This window comes from Mustela nivalis (genome assembly GCF_964662115.1).
Source record: "Mustela nivalis genome assembly, chromosome: 9".
In the NCBI taxonomy this organism is placed as follows: domain Eukaryota; kingdom Metazoa; phylum Chordata; class Mammalia; order Carnivora; family Mustelidae; genus Mustela; species Mustela nivalis.
The window spans coordinates 39538598-39559899 of NC_139028.1; the positions used below are offsets into that span (position 1 = coordinate 39538598).

The 21302-nt window shown below is 34.1% G+C and overlaps 1 protein-coding gene and 1 pseudogene across 2 annotated transcripts in view; one reads left to right on the plus strand and one right to left on the minus strand.

The window, feature by feature from the left end:
• Window positions 1-21302, minus strand: part of CNTN5 (contactin 5) — a 782527-nt gene that overhangs the window by 390905 nt on the left and 370320 nt on the right. The window contains exon 6 of the mRNA XM_082683339.1: window positions 8044-8247. Within this exon, the coding sequence (XP_082539465.1) occupies window positions 8044-8247 (204 nt within the window). The remainder of the gene's footprint in view (window positions 1-8043; window positions 8248-21302) is intronic.
• On the plus strand, window positions 13044-16516 carry LOC309841237 (V-type proton ATPase subunit D pseudogene; annotated as a pseudogene). Its single transcript has 2 exons — window positions 13044-13119; window positions 15776-16516. The product of its transcript is annotated as a V-type proton ATPase subunit D pseudogene (transcript).

Here is a 21302-nt window from a genome sequence, read left to right on the forward strand (position 1 = left end):
CTCAGTGGGTTAAAGCCTCTGCCTTCGGCTCAGGTCATGGTCCTGGGGTCCTGGCATAGAGCCTCACATCGGGCTCTCTGCTCAATGGGGAGCCTGTTTTCTCTCCTCTCTCTCTCTGCCTGCCTCTCTGCCTACTTGTGATCTCTGTCTGTCAAATAAATAAATAAAACCTTTAAAAAAATGTTAAAAAAGCCAAGTAAGTTTCTATATTCCTACAGAATTTGACATAAAACCTTAATATTATTTAGTTTCCTTCACATATATAAATATATGGGAGTAGGAGTGCTCTTCTCACAAGCTTTCTAAGTCCCCTAGGAACTATCCTTAAGTCGAAAATTGTGAACAAAAATATCAAGCTACCAAGAAGTGAAGAGAGGTACACCATCAACTCTTGCAAACAGGAATAAGACAGCTCTCACATACTGCTTCAGAAACCACAAATATTCCACAGGACAAGGAAAAGTACTTTTCTCTAGATTTCTGTTTGCTCTTTGTATTAGTTTTCCATGATTGCCTTAACAAAATATTTGGTAGTTTAAAGTTAACACAGTCTTTTAAATTCTAGAGGTCAGAAGTTTATAATCTGAAGATTAAAATTTCATTTGGCCTAAATTAAGGTGGTCCCTCTTGAAGGCTGGACTATCTTCCCTATGGAGGCTCTAGAGAAAATAATTTCCTTGCCTTTTCTGGATTCTTGAGCTGTATTTCTTTTATAGCTCCTGGCTATAAAAGCACATCTCTCTATTCTCTGCTTCCATCATCACATTGTCCTCACCGCTTTTGTGCTCAAATCTCCCTTTGTCTCCCTCTTATGAGAACATTGGCAACCACATTTAGGGCTAACACTAATTATCTAGAGTGATCCAGGCTAATCAAGGGTAATATTTCCATATCAAGTTCCTTAATTTAGTCACATCTACAAAGTCCCTTTACCATAAAAGTAACATTTAAAGTTTCTAGGAATTAGAATTAGCCTACCACAGTCTTCAAGGGCATGCCATTTTTTTTTATCCCTGCATTGCTCATAGGATCTTAATTATTCAGTAGTAAATTAATGGAGCTGTGTATAATTTCCTTGTTGACTCGATTCTTGTTTTAAAAATAAACCTATTGTCCACACATAAATTCTCACCTGATGACTTTGCCTGTAGCTCATAAAAAAAAAAATGTAGATAGGAATGGGTGAAATAAAGATTGAGTACACTTGTTTTGATAAATACTGAGAAATGTATAGAGTTTTTGAATCATCATATTATACCCTGAAACTAATATAACACTGTATATTAATTGTACTTCAATAAAAAAAGTCATCAGATTTCCCACCAACAAATAGTAGGTTATCTGTATCTACAGTCTTTTTACTTTTCTTCTCACTGACAAGTGATAAATTTTCTAACAAAGGTCAATCTTTCTGTAAGCACTCTGAATCCATTCCTACTCACTTTCTCAAGTTATTTCTTCAATTATCCTTCCCCCTACTGCATTCTCCAACTCCAAAGATGGGAAAAGGGTCATGGATCAATTCATTTGTTCTTTCTTTCACTCTTCTTTCCTTCCTCCTTTCCTCCATCCATTTCTTCCTCCCTCCCTTTCTTTAGTTCATTCATTCTTTCTTTCTTCTGTCCCTTTTCTTTCTTCTTTTTTTCTCTTTCTTTTTTTCTTCTTTCTTTCTCTCTTTCTTTCTTCTTTTTCTATTATACTCTTTCTGCCATTGTGGAGCCATTATAGCCCTAGAGGAGGTGGCTGAGAGAATTCTACCTTAGGAAGGAAGGATATCTTATAAGAAAAGATCCCATCTGTACTGAAAGAGAAATGAGTAGCCTGATCCTGTACATAATGGATAGTAAGAAGATGCTTTGCCATATCTTCTCAAAGACTTAAACTTGTTATCAGAGTATGGTTATTTTCTTTATCCCTAGTAATGTGTTTAATATCTTATATGATATCAGTAAAAACATTTAGTTAACATTTGCTTTTATATATTTTCTGTCCTTTAACACTTATAAAGTGTTTAGAACAATGTCTTACATGAGTAGTAACTAACATAAATGTTGATTACACAAAAATAAAATCAGCTAAAAAAATCTTCAAAATTGGACTAGGACACAGATGAGAGGAGAAATAAAAGTATGAAATAGTCATAATTAAGAGAGGATTAGCTAGACCCTGAAGGGAGACTAGAGGCAACAGTGCTGTGGGAGAGGTAGAAATGTTTTGAGGAAGAGATGTGGCAGCTGGAGGAATAAAAATTTGGCAAAAGAAAGATGTAGTTTAAAGGGGAGTGTTCAATAAATTTTACTATGAAAGCTAGAACTTCACTAATTATCCTCCAAACTTTTAGCAAATATTGGTGTTACTCATAAAAGCTTTGTTTGTTTTGGTTTTAATGAAATGATAATATGACACTGGCCTCGGGGGCACTCAGTGAAAACAAGCAGATCTTAGGATGCAAGTTACATTCAGTATTTAGGGTATTATTGTCCCTCATAACTATAAGAGAATTATTACTGTATTTGTTTTGTCCTCTATTAAATCCTTAGTACCTCACAAATTATCTAACACATAGTTGGTATGAGATATACATTTGTGAATGTGTGAGGATGACTTCACACAGGGTCAGCAGAGGGAAACTGATCACGTCATTCATGCACTTCAGGTCTAAAGCTTCACCATCTACGTTTTAGACCCCTACTACATGCCAGTTCAAATAATCTTGGCCATATCACTCAACTACTCCTGTAACCAGTTTGTGCAGGAGCAACAAGTTTCACAGAGTTGCAGCTTGAGGACAGCAGTGCAAGTGCAGAGTTAACTGCTTTTGGTGCCACTTTCAGGGACTGGGAGATGAAAGGTCAATGATGTATCCACCAAGAAGACTGCCCTGAGTGCATTTCATAAGGCTCTGGTCCCGTGGGATCAAGCTCCAGTGGCCTATAGAAGTGGTCATCTCCATAATGCAACTTTCTATTACATTATTTCATGCTTCATGTCCAACCCATCCCTCACTCCTCTGAGGGATACATTCCAATTAACTACCTAAAAGCAAATTTTGTTTCAAGCTTTAGAAAGCTTTAAGAAAAACCTAGCTATGACCATGCATTCTACAATAATACATTTTATAAAGTAAAATTATAGTTGTACTTGAAATACTGTGCCTATGTATATAGCTTCTATTATTTTTAGAAAGGTCTACTTTTTCTTTTTCCAGAGAAGTGTAAAAATGCAATGTTCTTGAAATGATTTTCATAACTAACTGTACGGTCACAGCAGATTAAATGTAATTTTTATATTCAAACCCCTGCAGAGGTGTTTGCAAAGTTTGCAGAAATATCCATTACAATGCCTGTCTCTGCATAGAGAGGTTTGTAAAACGCAGCAGGAATTGCAGTTGACCGTGCTACAATAAATGGATCCAACCACAATTGTATTCTATTTTTATTTTCAGACTAAGTGTTTAATTTATGCCACCTACTTGGGAAAACATTCAGGAATATGTCCTTCTTATGAATATACTTCTTATGAATATACTTTTGGGAAATATACTACTTGGGAAAACATTCAGGAATATGTCCTTCTTATGAATATACTTCTTATGAATATACTTTTCAATTACTTTCTTTTTGAGGGGAGATCAAATAGTGATATGAAAGTTTTGAATTAAAAATGATTTCAGTCTAATCTGTGCCTCTCTTGGAGTAATATTAAAATTTTCCTATTTTTTACACATTATTCTGGTATGAATTCTATAACCACTCAGAAAGCTCAGTAATTTTTTAATAAAAACTCTTAGATTGCATATAAATGTAAAGTTGGAGAAGCTTAAAAGTTGGTGAGAGTTAACTATACAATCTGTTCCTTTCCGAGGTAGGGGTGGGGGGTATCTAGATGAATGTGTTGACAGGTCTGTTTTGATATGAGGGCATGGAACTGGTTTTCAGGCTGCAGACACTCAAATGTCAGAATAAGAAGGTTTTATACTGTACATCATTATCATAGTAACTACTTCAACCTTGCATGAAAAGTTCACTTATATTATTAAGAGATCTGTCCTTTGCTCTTTTTGCATATTGTATAGGGAAGGAGGGGGATTCCAATATTGCATTGAAACAGTTGTTCTTCATTCATATTTTAATCCCTCTTTGCTCACTCTTATGCCCCCCTTCAAAACTAACTTTGATTTTAAAGCTTTTCCTAGGCTTCCTCTAGGCCCATGGTCCTTGGTCCCTTCTTTAGATCCTTTAAACTTTAAGTTATAGTCTTCTCCATCTATTTAATCCTTTAATTCACATCCTTCCTTATTTTCCCAGAAATGTATCAAAATGTCTCATTTGTTAATGTAATACTTTCTCTCCAGCATTCTCATTAAAGATTCGGATTTTTTGTAAGGTCTCAGAAAGGGAACAGGCAACAGATACATGTACCAAGTCACCATTCTGAGCTGTACACTCACATCTTGTTCAAATACTCATTTCCACTGGCTTTCTTGATGCTACACTTCTGTTTTTCCTATGACTTCTCCGACCTCTCATTATCTTTTGTATTTGTAGGATTTTTATTCTTTACTCTTCCAAAGCAATTTGGATTATGCAAGATTTGTTCTTCAGTTCATGTCTATATCATACTTTTCTCATGGACTTTCTTTACCAGACTGATGGTTTCATTTACCATTTGTTTTGTGATGACTTGTGTTTATATTTCGACAATATTATTAAAACTATTAATTGTATCTGGAATTTTAAGAAAAATCTACATTCAATATTTAAAAAAAAAAAATGAGGGTGCTTAGGTGGTTCAGTGAGTTCTGCCTCTGGCTCAGGTCATGATCCCAGGGTCCTGGGATCGAGTCCACACATCCATCTGGCTCTCCGCTCAGTAGGAAGTGTGCTTCTCCCGCTCCCTCTGCCTGCTGCTCCCTCTGCTTGTGCTCTCTTTCTGTGTCAAATAAATAAATAAAATCTTTGAAAAAAAGAAAACCCACATTCAAAGTGTATCAAAATCTCTGATACACTTTGAATGTGTATCAAAGCCTTGCCTAATTTTCCTTGTTATATTCAAAGTTTCACTTATTAAAAACACATCTAGTATAGCACACACATCTAAGAATAGGTTAAAAACCTGTAGCAATATGATATTGAGTGATAATTACATAATAATAATTTGTAAATAACAATTTACAGTAATAATTTGTAAATTTAATTTTCAGCCCTTCCTTACAGTTATTCCATGGAAAAGTTTAGAACACTTGTAAAAGTGTAACAGTAGAAGTAGCAGACAAAAGGACATAAATGTAGTGTAGAAAGGGTGAAGGAAAAAGTAATCCACAAAGGAAACAATAACCCTAGGTCATTCACAGAAAGAATCCATGTGAATTTTCAAACTCCTCTTATAAAATTTTAAATAAAACTGTCACTGAATGATAAAATTGAAATTCAGAAAATTTTTCCCAACTGGTTCTTTTTAATTTAAATACTAACCTTAATATAACAGTTCATTTTACTTTTTATTGGCTTTATTAAGTCTTTCATGTAGTACTGCTCAAATGATTTTTTAAAATACAAATATTCATCAAAGAAAAAAAGCAGTCAACAATGTCAACTGCATCAGTAAATTCAGTTAGTATAAAAAATATTAGTTTAATAGACATAGTACTAGATATATATGAAACAGTGTAATGTACTGTAAAGGCCAAAGGAAAGAGTTAAGAATGGAGGGATTGGTGCTATTAGGTGAAGGGACAGTATAACAATTCTATTGAAATAGTTTGCGAGAAGAAACAGTATGAATCAGATGTAGTTAGATTTAATTTTGTTAGTAGGAAGATGAATGTTGTAACATACAGTTTTTGTGACATGTTGGTGATGGGGCAGTCCAGTTTAAGGAAAACAGAGATGCTTCTTTGGGAAGTTAGCCATCCACAGAAACTTAATAAGATTGAGAGACACTCCTGAAGGTCCATTTGAATTTGGCAATCATGAATCAAATCTCAGATTTGATCAAATCTCAGAATCGAATCTCAGATTCTCAAGGCAGTCACAGATTAAGGGCATAGTTGAATTCAACTATGTTGAAGTTTTTCCAAATAATAGCAATAGAAGACAGAGGGGCAAGGGAGTTTAAATAACAATAAAAATTATTTTATATTATTCTTGAAATGTTGGACCATGGAAGACAAAAGATAAAGTTAAGGAATACATCTGGGCCTGAGTACTGAACTTTTAAAGTACTAGTGAAAACAGTATCTGTTTTTGGATTCTGATTTATATATGCACTACTTTCTCTCATGATGGTCAGTGTAATGTTTAGACCAATGTTGTGAAAATAAGACAACCCTTGTCAACCTCAGTCACTATCCAAGTATACATTCTTACATAAATGGATAGTGTTAGTGGAAATATTTATTTGCTAGTCAGCAAATTTTTACAATTTTAGGTAAAGATGTTTTAAATTCTTAAGGAATTACTGAGAAGATGCTCAGAAACATTATGGCAATGGTTTATAGAAAATCACCTTAATTCTAAGCTCTTAACTAGGTAAATTTAAAAAATCATATCTAGTTCCATTTTTCTTTTCACCCTATGGACATTTTCATATAATCTTGATGTTGACACCATATATTCACAGTCATAGCTTTAACTACAGTGAGGGAATACACAATGATGAATTTTAAATATCTTTCTTTAGCCTAGCACTCTTCTATATATATTAGACATATATATCTAAATACTTACCACATATTTCCACATGGATTTCCCAAGAAAACTCCATCTCATTATATTAAAAACTGAATTCCTCACATTTACCAAATCCTCAATCCCTTTCTTTATCTATGTTATCTCTTCTTTTGAAGAGAATCTTCACACAGTTCACGAACTGTGTCAAAACTTCCTCCTAGAGTCTGATATTTAATTAATTATTAAATTTTAGTAATTCTACCTCTTCAATATCCCTCATATTTCCTGCTCTCCAATGCAACTACCAGTGTTTTCATTCTGCACCTCATCATCTCTCAGCTGGCGATCTTCAATAGTTTGAATTGGTTTCCCAATTTCCATTCTTCTTTCCCAGCTATTCCTCCATGGTATTACCTAGCTATGTGACTTTTGGCAGGTCCCTTCATGTCTCTAATATTGGCTTCTTTATCTCTAAACTAGATATTGTATGTGTACTCTTTACCAGATAGGATATATATTATATATGTGTACATGTAGATATGTGTCAAATATATAAAATGAGAAACTGTATAGTCAGCAAAAATCCTGTGATGAAACTCAGTGTAAGGTGCTGCAGCATATATTCTAAAACTAAGCATATAAAAGAGTAATGTTGAAATAGATTATTTTTTAAGCTTGAAAATCAATCAGGATTCTCAAGCTCACTTCTTAATCACTTCATGGATTTTTCATTGCATGACAGAGCAAGATACATATCATATATCAACTGTTAATACAGCACTTGACTTCTTTAATGCAATGCTTAACTGTAAATGTCTGTAACTACAAATGAGGTGTTTAAATTTGAAGATACTTTAGATAGATGGCAATACCTATAATTATAGAATCATAATTTCTGCATGAATTGCACTTGAAATTTAAGTTTTCAACTGCTTCTATTATTGGAAAAGTACTAATAACAATTATAGCTATACCATGAAGTATTAAAAGCTGAACATTCAGTTTGAAGGTAGCTAACATAAAAAAGTAATGAAAAGTGAACCTATAAAATGCTTGCAATTCATACACATATGTTATATAGAGGCACTAAAGAACAAAGAAAAAACTGAAGGCTTTATTACAATTCATCTTTTCAAAGGCTCCCTCTTTCTTTGGGATTAGGATAATATGGTTAATAGTTCTCAACAAAAAATCATCACTTTCTTATGTCAAAACTTTTATTCTAAGGTATACATAATCTCAGACTAAAAACATAGAATGCTTAAATATGACAATTAAAAAACATTTGTATTAGGCTTACATGTTTAGAAATACATCTTTATTTTTCACAGTTGAGGTGGCTAACCATTTTAATCCAGGCCATGCAACTTACCATCATTACGTAGAGTGAGTGGCGTTGGAGGACTAAGTACTCGAGCATTAGTCACTGTGTTTTTCACCAGACAAATATAGCTGCCAACATCTGATGACTGGACTTTAGAAATATACAGATTGCCTGTCTCCTGGGAAATGAACCGCCGGCTGTCCTCCACCACAAAGGAAGGGAACTCATTAAATACCCAGCTATAGATGATCTCTGAAAATACACAAAATTTATTGTTGAAATATACAGATTATTTTACTAACAGTTAAATCTCAAAGAGCAAATTATTTACTGTGTTAGATGTATTGCAAGGCCATATATATTTGATCCAGATAGCTATATAATTTAGTATTATATGTTCAAATGACTATTGTTCTTAATGATTCTGAGAAGATTTTAAATGTTTCTAAAGGCTGTTTAACATTTATCCATCATCCATCCATCCATCCATCCATTCAATTCCAAAGTGTGTTAAATGTGTGTTGGATGATTGGCACTATGATACTACTGAAATGAAAAAGATGAGAGAGATAGTTTCTCATTCTCAAAGATCAACCTAGTGAGAGATTTACCCAAGCCTATCACTCAATATGGAATAAAGAAATGGAGATATGTACTCTTTTGTAAAGAAAGCATTGGAGAGGGGTACTTAAGCAACCATGCTAAGCAATGAAAACTACCTGAAATAAGAGACACCTACGTTACATTCACTTACTCATTTATGCAAAAATATTGGTTGAGAATCACAGTAGATCAGGCAATTTTCTAAGTGGGGGATAAAGAAAGTCTGTGGTCTCATGGAGTTTTCATTTTAGTGGGAAGAAACCAGGAACACACAAGTGTATGTCAAGTGGTGATAAGTGCAATGAAGAAAACTAAAGCATGTTAAGAGAGAAAGTGATAGAGGTGAGAAGAACGTGTGAATTTATGTTTCAAAAGTTCTCTCTGACTAGTGGGTAGAGAAAGACAATGTGAGGACAAAGCAGGCATACAGAGGAGAAGCGGGAGGAATAATGCCCATTAGTCTAAGAGACTATTTTCAAAAAAGCCATGAAAGAAATGATTAGTAATAGAGTGGTGATGGTAGTGACAGTATTGTTTCTGGTAAAAATGTGATTGGGGAGTTGACAGGAATTGCTAAGGGATTCATTATGAAATGTGACAAAAAGAGTACTCAAGTATCTAGGTTTGGGGCCTGATTCACTGAGCAACTAGAAGAATGTATTTGCTTTTACTAAAATGGACAGACTGTAGTCTGTAGCAGTTCTTTGGAGATATGGGTGGAGTAAAATTAGGATTTTAATTTTGGCAAATACAAATTATTTTTAAAAAATTTTTTAAAGATTTTTATTTATTTATTTGACAGACAGAGAGAGAGAGATCACAAGTAGGCAGAAAGGCAAGCAGTGAGAGAGGAAGGGAAGTAGGCTGCTGAGCAGAGAGCCAGATGTGGGGCTCAATCCCAGGACCCTGAGATCATGACCTGAGCTGAAGGCAGAGGCTTAACCCACTGTGCCACCCAGGTGCCCCAAATTTTGGCAAATAAAATTTGATATAATATCTGGTATTAGAGAAATTGATAAGGCAAGCGTATATTTGAATAAAGAGGCCAAGAGAAGGTTCATTCACACAAGGATTGGATGGTATTGGACAACCGCAAACAGTTTTGTGTTATTGGACTAACAATTTCAAGAAAAGGAGTGGTAAGAGAAGAGGTTGGAGAGATTAGAGGCAAATCCAAATTATTAAACAAAGATTAACATGGTGTGTGTATCTTATATTAAGAAGCTTGTGGTCAATCTTATATGTAATATGGTACCACTGGATGTTTTTCAAGAAAGGGTTGATATAGATACATACATTAATAGGTTATTCTGGTGATTCTGCAAAGTTTGGATTTAATTGCAGGAGAGAACAATAAGATGGTATTGCATACTAAAAGTGAAGGCTGAAGAAATCTGAATCAGAACCATGATCATAAAAATGGGAAGAAAGATGTTGGTCCAAGAAATATATCAGAGGTAAGGCAAAGAAAGAGACCAATAGTACTAGTCCAGGAATACCCATATCTTCCTTGAGTGACTGGGAAGAGGATGGTACAAGAGGTTCAATGGAAATACACCAAGTCAGACTAGTTTAGGGAGAAAGATTATTGTTTCATTTTCAGCACATTTTTAAGTTGGAAGTCTGCAAAGCAAATCTAGGTAAGACGTTCTAGCAGCTGACAAATATGTGTTTGAAGTCCAGGAAAGGAAATCTGAGGTGAAGTTTAAATTTAAGAATTGTCAGTATATTGGTATAATCGAATCCAATTAAGAAGGTGAGACAAATCAAGAGGGGTGGTTATAGTGAGGAGATACCCTAGGAAGCACAAACATCTAAATAAATGTAAGAAAATATTAAATAGGGTAAGAGAGAAGAGACTGCTAGAAAGATTACAAGGAAATAAAGAAAAGCAGTGGTATAGGTGCCAATGATTTAATCTTTCCATAAGATTAAGTAATGTCAAACAAGGAAAAATTCCCAATAAAATAAAGGGAAATGTTACTTAAGATTGACATTGGGATATCACTGAATGGCAACTTTAATAAATGAATGGGGATCAAAATCACACTGCAGTTGAGGATTAGAGGCATTGTATGTAGGTCGATAGCACTCAACTCAGTAAAAAGACAAGACTTATTTGGCCTTGAGAATATGAGGCAAAGATAGCATTTAAAGTGAGGCTAAATACAGACACTGAGAAATAATGTAGGCAGTTTAACAGTCTGGAATGTATTGTCTGTGAACAGAAGACAAAAGGTCATGTTTACAAAGTTATTATGAAGTTTTTTTTAATGATTTATTCTACCAGGTAAATTAGGCAAAATTTAAGGGACATTAAATTTTGAGGTGGTCCAACTTCTCTCTCAAGTTAAAGCGTCCACGATTGTCAATCATTTTTCCTGTGCTTAGACATGATCACTGACCTTTTGTTGAGGAAGCTGACTCAGCAGTTTAAGTTATAAATGGATCATATATAAAAATTATATTGGCTGATAGATTTAGGATGAGTCAAGGTAACTGGAAGTGTCAACAATTAAATAGTGACAAATTATTATATACAAGACACTCCTTAAGATATTACCAGGGTCTGGGAAAGGAACTGACTTAAGACTTTACTATGAAAGACACACTTTACATTGTTTTCCAACCCCACCAACCCCATCACCCCACTTCTGTTAGAAGGCAGAATCATGTGAATTAGACCATGGACTTCACAATCACAAAGATCAGAATTTCAGAGACGCCTGTGTGATCTACCGACTATCTATCTTTGGGCAAGTTATCCAACTTTATTAAAATTTTACTCTTCTCATCTATAAAATGGAGGAAATTGTAAGTTAAATGAGGTATTTTGTGTAAGGTTAGTACTACAGAACTAGATGTAGTGAGTTATTATTATTGTTATAATCATCTTCATTATCAAAAGTCTGGGGTTCAAACAGGTAAAGGAAACAGTAGAAAATTAAGACGCATTACATATCAGAGGAAAAATTAAAATTTGTCCAACTCACTCTAAATCTATATTTTATCATTATATTATGCCACTTAAATTATTACATTCTGATTTTTCTGAATCTCTGTTTAACTATCCATAAAATGGGATAGTAAGTTTTACATTATATGTTGTGCTGAGGACTATGGTAAGCCACTTAAATGAGAGTGTTCAATGTAACTATTCAGTAAGAATAGCTGTTAGGTCAGGATAAATGACCTGGTGTAATGCAGGGTGCGATACAGTGCAGATTCACCTTTAACCTTGTACATTTGGATTTAATTTCTACAAGTGTCAAGAGTTTCACCTATAAAACATAGATAGAGGCAAAGATCCTGAGAATAACAATAGAATAAAGCTGTCTACCCCACACTTGGTTAGCGCTTAGGGAATCAAGACATTTTTAACGATGTCAAGAATACGAGAGAACATTTGTCATGTTTAAAAAAATGAAATTGCTTCAGTACAAAGGTAGGTTGTATTATTACTCTACATTTCAGTTATCTTTGTTGAACAAAACAAAGTAGTAATTCCCCTTTTTTCAAAAAAAATTTATGAGACATGTATTTTCATTAGTTTAATACTTAGAGTCAGAAGCAGCAGAGTGCTCCTTCAACATTATAATATGTCACCAAGACAAGATAAAATTTTATATGCATATAACTCAAAACACCTTTAGCAAAATAAAAGATAAAGAAAAGACTTTGTAATAGAAACAGTAGTAAATTGTCATTTTTTCATGATCTGTAACTCAAATGAATCTGAGTAAGTGAATTCCAAGTCATAGAGTTCAAGCGATTACACCACGTGGGTGACAGTAAGCTATTTTTACTTTCTCTGTGGAATGCTTCACACAGCAGCAGACTTTTTGTTTTTAAATCCCAAGAACCCTGTGTCTAGATATAAAGGTCATTGCTAACTCTTTTCAAAAGGCAACCTGAATTTCTTGCTTTGCTAAGGGCTTTTTAAATTATTTTTATTGAGTTGTAAACTCCATCAGGTCAGGGACCAGTATTTATTTACCAGTATGCTTGTCAGTGGCACAAGTTCAACCTAGGCTTGGAACTTTGGGTTTAAAAGCATTCACTCTAGACTTTTCACAATTCACTGTCAAGCCCAGAGATCCCAGCTCTTAATCAACAACAGAATATATGTACTTTAGAATTTTGCTTGGGAAGATCAACTCAATGTGCTTATCAAGAGTTTACCATAAAGAAAAGACATGCATGGAGAATTACTGGAGGACTGTATGAGCCATCCATTAGACATAACAAAGGTAATTTAAATTTATTTTCATTAAATCAAAATATTAGACCACCTAGTAATAATAATAACAACAGTGAAGGTCAGTTTTGTAGAAACGGAATCTGAGAAGGAGATTACTTGAATGTAATTTATTGATGAGTTGTTCCCAGGAGAAGGAATTAAGAAAGGCAGGAAACAGTAAGGCGGAAAAATCAGCTAAGCAAAGATGTGGTTCCTGCCAGAGATTAGTTTAAAACTAATCCTACTTGTGACTCTGGAACACAAATTTAACTGCAGAATTGGTGAGTACTGCAGTGGAAGGTAAAAATATTCAGCCTTTTGGATATAGGCTGCTAACTGAGGTAGGTGAGGTGCCCTAAGGGCAAGGAGACAATTCCCTAGATAAGGGAAATTCTCTGGAGAAGGAGTAGCTGCTGGATAGGCATATTAAGCAGGTTAAGGAGATCTGGGTTCGGCACCAATAGCATCCAGTAAACTTGTATAACACTTAGTATGTACCAGAAAGTGTGCTCTATGTATATTAATTTATGTAATCCTTACAAGGATAGGTAACTCAGTTTTATGATGAGCAAACTAAGATACAGAAATCAAAATTTGACTAAGAATTCTTATTAAACATCAATTTTTATTTGAATAAAAAAAGAAAACATGGTTAATAGGGGTTTCAAGTACTTATTAGGTTGAACTATATATGATATGGGATCTAATTTCACAAATTAAAACCTTGATGCTTCATAGTAACAAAGCAGAACTTAAATTCCATTTACCAGACAAAAGCAGGTTTCTAGATATTCTTATTGAGTCACAACCTAATTAAACTGTCAGAGAGCCACACCAGTCTTCACTATGTAACATGGTAAGAATATATCTTGCTGGCACAGAAATCTGCTGTAAAATAGCAGCAGAGTGTGCCTAAAATGCAGATGTCCATAGGGGTAAAAGCAATATTACTGCATGACTACAAACATGGATCTCCTCTAACATTGAGATTTATAGAATTTTCCAAATATTTAACCTCCCAAAAGTCCCGTATTTTATAATTTTTATATTAACCAGTATTTTCTAGAATCAAGAGGAGTCCACAAGATGGCAGTGCTTGATGAGTAGATAGCATTAATCCTGGGTAATATTCCAAAGGGAGAAAAATGGAAACCTAGATTTAAAAAAAAAAAAAAAAAAAAAAGTTTTCTCATTTTTCTGTGCTATTCAGTAAAATATGATCTTCTATCCAAAAGGTATTTGTCATTTTCACACAAGTAAAATAATTAAATTTTAATTAAGTTCTATGTATTGAAAGGAAAAGAAAATTCATAAGGTAAGTATTCAAAACACTCAATATTTTTTACTGATGGTGAATTTTTAAGATATCTTTACGTCTTTTAATTTAATGCTATGCAAGTTTTATGGTGCAAATTTGAAGACTTATTGCAGCATAAATATTAACGGAAACAAATATGAGTTTTATGATTTATCCCCCTTCTAGTAAGTAACTCACAGAGGACAAAACCCTGTAGAGTTGTGATTTGCCTAAATTTTGCATGTTAAATGTGGAAATTTGGTTGCTTTTAAGTTACATTTATCATATAGGTGCAGTAGAGAATCTTCAGGTAAGATAAACTATTGTAACAAGATTCTCTCCCACTCAAATTCTTACACTCAATGTAACTTTTCATAAATGTTCTTTGTGCTTTTATGGCTTAACTAATACTCATTAATCCTTCATGCAAATATTTAAGGAAGGTAATTTATTTGTCACATTTTCATGCACTGTATAGAAATAGTGGATATTGTCTATTTATCAAAAGACACTGAAATGGTTTATTTTCTGCTTTGGAGGTTTGTCCCTATGGCTCACCTGTTTCAGAAAAAAAAAAATCCTAATCATAAAATATATATTTATCTCTGTTGAGGTATAATCACTGTAATAAATCTTCAAACTTCCATTTGTATGAGTTCATGTAGCATGAAACTTTTGGCTAGACATTTTTTAGTTGATTTCTTTGAAAAAATAGAAATGTTGGTATGATTTATACTAACAATATAAATGGTACAAGAACAATTTGAAATGTATGCTCTTTATAATTTTATAAGGGATTTCCTGCAAAAATCAGGTGGTTTTGAGTTTCATAATTACATTTATATATATTTACATTTATAATTATCTTAGCCTCCATGTAGTTAATCTCTTCAAATTAATCTGCCTGTGAACTAGATGTTATGATAAAGTCCAATTTGAATAATAGGGTTTTTTGAAAAATTCAAAAACACATTTTAAAATAGGAATATGCCCAATCACTTCTCGGCCTTTTGGCTAAGATCAAGTGTAAAATAGGAATATGTCTTTTAAAATTAATATCATTAAAATAATTAACTGTGATAATTATTGTGAGCCCAATATTCATGTTAGATACAAGTGTTAGATATTCAGGCATGCATATCCTTTGGGCATAAAAGATTAGAATGGGGAAAATATGTTGGTTATCCCTGATTTAATTACTTTCCCATATTTCCCCTTTTCTGTTTTACTTATTTGCCCAGAAGTTTTCAGTTTTGTAAACTGGCTTTTCTTTGTCAGTGCCCTACCATCTTAAAGTTTAACAATTCTAATTCCTGGATACAGAAGGGATTTATTTCTTAAAAACTCAACTTGTTCAGACTTCTTTGTTTAGTATGGATTACTTAGATATTTTCCACAAGTGTGGGTTTTATTATTATTTTTTCCTTGTAAATCTATTTCTAGTTTGTTGGTTAATTAACTCTAGCGATAAACTCAGTGATATTTTCCAAAATCATAAGACTAGTAGGAACTATAATAGCTGAAATAAAAACACTATAATTTCAACAAACAGCTGAACCCATAGGGGAAGATCCTGTGGCTGGAGATTGTTGCAGCCACCAATGCCTGGCCAGGTGACTGAGTGGAACAATCACCATCAGAATGTAGGTCAAAGACCAAATTAAAAATCTTTCCCTCATGCATGGCACAGACCATCATGAAGTCTCGATTAAAAGGAGTACAGACAGGTTGAAACCTCCTGAAGAAAATGTCTGATGCCTTAGCTCTTTGTTTTCAACAGATCCTAAAGAAGATAATAGGGACTAAAGTGCTAATGGGTGAAGTGATGAAGAAGCTTCCTTTTCTCTTGCTGACACCAAGTTCATAACAGGGGATGTCAACACCACAGTTATCCAAAATGTAAATAAATCCTATGTGAAGATTCTAGCTAAGAAAGATAATGTATCAGGTGTTATTTTGCCAGTATTTGAACATTACTGTGAAGGAACTGACAGTTATAAACCAGCTGGTTTAGCGAGAGGTGGGGAACAATTTGCTAAATTAAAGAGAAATTATGTCAAAGCAGTGGAATTACTGATAGAAATATTTTCCCTTCAAACTTCCTTTGTTACTTTGGATGAAGCTATTAAGATAACCAACAAATGTGTAAATGATATTTCATATACCATTGTCCCTGGAATTGAACATACTTGTGCTTATATCATTAGAAAACTGGATGAGAGAGAGCCAGAAGAGCTCTATTGGTTAAAGAAAATAAAGAAGGAAAAGATTCTCCAGGAAAATTGGAAAAGGACTTGGAGCAATAGAGGGCAGCTGGAGAGGTGATGGAGCCTGTTAATCTTTTGACTGAAGAGAAGAATGAAGATCTTCTGCTGGAATAATTTTTCCTGGTCTGGTTCTAACATAAGCCCTAACATGGCACCATTTAAATTCATAATGTGTAGCTTTGGTATATGTAGCCATTTAGTTTTTGGTCCAAGAATTTCAGTGGTGGTAAAATTTCCCTGGGTATTAGTCATAGGACTACCATTGCAAAAACATCTTCAGCACCCATTTATCAGGATGACATTTGTAGACACTTCCCAGGACCTTGCAGAATTTATTCTGCAGAAGTGGTACCCTACTCCATTTTCATCTGTTACAAGTAATCTGCTTACCAAGCATATTTGGAAATTCTTAGGAAACAGAAGTGGTCTCAGGCCAAATGTCCCTGCAGCAGCATTTTTCCTACCTGCTCAAACACCTTGGCACTGTCATCTGAGACTGTTGCACCATCCTTGTGTTACCATGGTACTTCTCTTAAGTTTTATGAAACCTTCACTATTTTTTCTTGTAAGACAGATTTTTGTTCTATCTATAATGGGAGTTCTGCCAATTTTAATGTGACAATATATAAAGAGTAAAATGAGTTAAAAATGGGAAAAAAAGTATAACTTCCTTGCAACCCAAGACAGTTAAAAAATTTAGTTTTAGAAATAGGAAAACTATACATCTGGAGGAATTACTTCAAATTCCAAGAATAAAAACCAGTTGTTTTGTGGAAACTGCTGATTTAGGAATTTACTGTTAAAAGTAAAACTAAGTGATTTATGAGGATCACCTGAAGAAACTTGCGACTGCACACAAACTGCTTAAATGGAACTCAAGAAATATCTTCAATAAAGTATGAGAAAACCAAATCCAACAATACATTTAAAAAATCATTCACCACGATCAAGTGGGACTTATTCCTGAGTTGCAAGTTTAGCTCAATATTCACAAATCCATCAATGTGATACACCACATTAATCAAGAAAGTACAAGAACCATATGATCCTCTCAATAGAGGCAGAAAAAGCATTTGGTAAAGTACAACATCCACTCATGATAAAAACCTTCAACAAAGTAGGTTTAAAAGGGAACATTTCTCAATAAAATGAAGGTCACTTATGAAAAACCAACAGCTAATATCATGCTCAATGGAGAAAAACTGAAAGCTTTTCCTCTGTGGTCAGGAAAAAGACAGGAATGTCCACTCTCACCACTGTTATTTAGCATAGTACTGGAAGTCCTAGCTACAATATTCAGACAACAAAAAGTACAGAAATCTGTTGCATTATAGTACAGCAATAATGAAGCAGCAGAAAGAGAAATCAAAGAATCACTCCTAGTTATAATTGCACCCACAGCCATAAGATATTTAGGATTAAACCTAACCAAAGAGATGAAAGACCTGTACTTTGAAAACTGTAAAACACTGATTAAAAAAATTGAAAAGGACACAAAAAATGGAAAACATCCCACACTCATGGATTGGGGGAACAAATATTGTTAAAATGTGTATGCATCCAAAGAAGTCTATATATTTAAAGCAATCCTCATCAAAATATCAACAGTATTTTTCATACAGATAGAACAATCCTAAAATTTGTATGGAACCACAGAAGATCCTGAATAGCCAAAGCAATTTTGACAAAGAAAAGCAAAGCTAGAGGAATCACAATTATAGACTTCAAGTTATATTGCAAAGCTATGGTGAGCAAAACATTATGGCACTGGCGCAAAAATAGACACATGGGTCTATAGAACAGAATAGAAAACACAGAAATAGACCCACAACTTTATGGTAAAGTAATCTCTGAAAAAGCAGGAAAGAATATCCAATGGGAAAGAGACAGTCTTTTCAAAAATGGCACTGGGAAAACTGGACAGCAACATGCAAAAGAATGAAACTGGACCACTCTTACACCATATGCAAAAATAAATTCTAAATGAATTAAAGATCTAAATGTGAGGCAGGAAACAATTAAAATTCTAGAGAAGAACACAGACAGCAATTTCTCCGACATTGACTATAGCAACATTTTTCTAGTTATGTCTCCAGAGGCAAGGAAAATGAAACCAAAAATAAACTATTGGGATTCCATCAAGATAAAGGGCTTCTGCACAGTGAAGGAAACAGTCAACAAAACTAAAAGACATCCTATGGAATGGAGAAGATATTTGCAAATGATGTATCTGTTGAAAGGTTAGTACCCAAAATATATAAAGAACTTATAAAATTCAACAGCCCAAAACAAATAATCCAATTAAAAATGGGCAGAAGACATGAACAGGCATTTTTTCAAAGACATATAGCTGGCTAAAGGACACGGGAAAAGATGCTCAACATTCTTCATTATCAGGGAAAAGAAAAGCAACATTTGTCAGAATGGTTAGAATCAAAAATACAAGAAACAATAGGTGCTGGTGAAAGTGTGGAGAAAACAGAATGGTCTTGTACTGTTGCTGGGAATGCAAAATGCCGCAAGCATTGTGGAAAACAGTACTGAGATTTCTCAAGAAGTTAAAATAGAACTACTCTATGACCCAACAATTGAACTACTATGTATTTACCCAAAGAATATGAAACCACTAATTCAAAGGAATATATGTATCCCAATGTTTATAGCAGCATTATCTACAACAGCCAAATTATGGAAACAACCCATATAGCATCCATTTACTGATGACTGGATAAAATAGAAATGGTGTGTGTGTGTGTGTGTGCATGTGTGTGTGTGTACACACGCATGCATAATGGGATATTACTCAGCCATTAAAAAGAATGAAATCTTGCCATTTGCAAAAACATGGATGGAGCTAGAGGGTATAATTCTAAGTGAAATAAGTCAGTCAGAGAAAGACAAATATCATCTGATTTCACTCATATATAGAATTTAAAAACTAAAACAAATGAGCAAAAGGAAAAAAGAGAAATCAAGAAACAGACTTTAAAATACATAGAACAAAGTGATGGTTATGTAGTGGGGAATGGGTAAAATAGGTGATGGGAATTAAAGAGTGCACTCGTTCTTATGAGCACAAGTGTTGTATGGAAGAGTTGAATCACTATACTTAACACCTGGAACTAATATTACACTGTATGTTAACTGGAATTTAAATTAAAAAACAACAACAACAAAAAAAGAAATACCAAGATACATCAAGTATAAAATGGGTAGAGAAGGAAGAATGATTTTTTTTTAAATTCAAGTACTCAATTCTTATTTTTAGTGGAAGGAAAAGTTTATAATATCAGTAGTACTAACACTGATCATAGCAGAATAAATGAGATATGTTAGTAAGTACCAAGCTTCTTGTTTTAACTGGGACCTCTGTGAACCATGTGAGACTCAATTCAGTGAGCACATGTAAGGTAATGTGGCACCATAGAAAAGTCATGGACTTCATACCATGCAAAAATGTGTTTGAATATTTTCACCATCACCTAAACAGCTGTGTGGTATTCGCTAATTACCTGACTTCTTCAGCTCTGTTTATTCATCTATAAAATAATTATAATACTTAGTTTAGAAAATTGGGGGAAGTTCATAAAAAGTGCTAAGATAATTTTAGTAATATAGAAGTATTCATAAGTGCTTATTTTTACATAAAATGTAATATATATATATATATATATATGTGTGTGTGTGTGTGTGTGTGTGAGTGTGTAATTTTATGTTTACCCTCTTTGCAGAATAAATCTGGCAGTCACTCTAAAAATCTTATAAAATACTTAATCTTACTTAAAAATATATTTCTGCAAAAAATGGGGTTTGACTTTGCATACCAATGATATACCCATATACTATTCTTGTTCCAATTTATCATGCAAGATATAGATTATGTAGAATTAAAATATCTATTTATTTTATACCCTATGTTGTTCTGTAATATTCCCATCTCACACTAAACTGGAGTTTAAGAGTAGTTTTACTCTATTTATGTCATATGCCTACCAATAGATTTTAAATAACTCTCTTGAATGACAGTACAGACAAAAAGTTGATATCCAGGATCTATAATGAACTCCTCAAACTCAACACACACACAAAAGACAATCATATCAAAAAATGGGCAGAAGATATAGACAGACACTTCTCCAATAAAGACATACAAATGGCTATCAGACACATGAAAAAATATTCATCCTCACTAGCCATCAGGAAGATTCAAATTAAAACCACATTGAGATATCACCTTACACCAGTTAGAATGGCCAAAATTAGCAAGACAGGAAACAACATGTGTTGGAGGGGATGTGGAGAAAGGGGAACCCTCTTACACTGTTGGTGGGAATGCAAGTTGGTGCATCCTCTTTGGAGAACAGTGTGGAGATTCCTCAAGAAATTAAAACTAGAACTTCCCTATGACCCTGCAATTGCACTCCTGGGTATTTACCCCAAAGATACAGATGTCATGATAAGAAGGGCCATCTGTACCCCAATGTTTAGAGCAGCAATGGCCATGGTCGCCAAACTGTGGAAAGAACCAAGATGCCCTTCAACGGACAAATGGATGAGGAAGATGTGGTCCATATACACTATGGAGTATTATGCCTCCATCAGAAAGGATGAATACCCAACTTTTGTAGCAACATGGATGGGACTGGAAGAGATTATGCTGAGTGAAATCAGTCAAGCAGAGAGAGTCAATTATCATATGGTTTCACTTATTTGAGGAGCATAACAAATAGCATGGAGGACATGGGGAGTTAGAGAGGAGAAGGGAGTTGGGGGAAATTGGAAGGGGAGGTGAACCATGAGAGACTATGGACTCTGAAAAACAATCTGAGGGGTTTGAATTGGCGGGTAGGTGGGAGGTCGGGGTACCAGGTGGTGGGTATTATAGAGGGCATGGATTGGA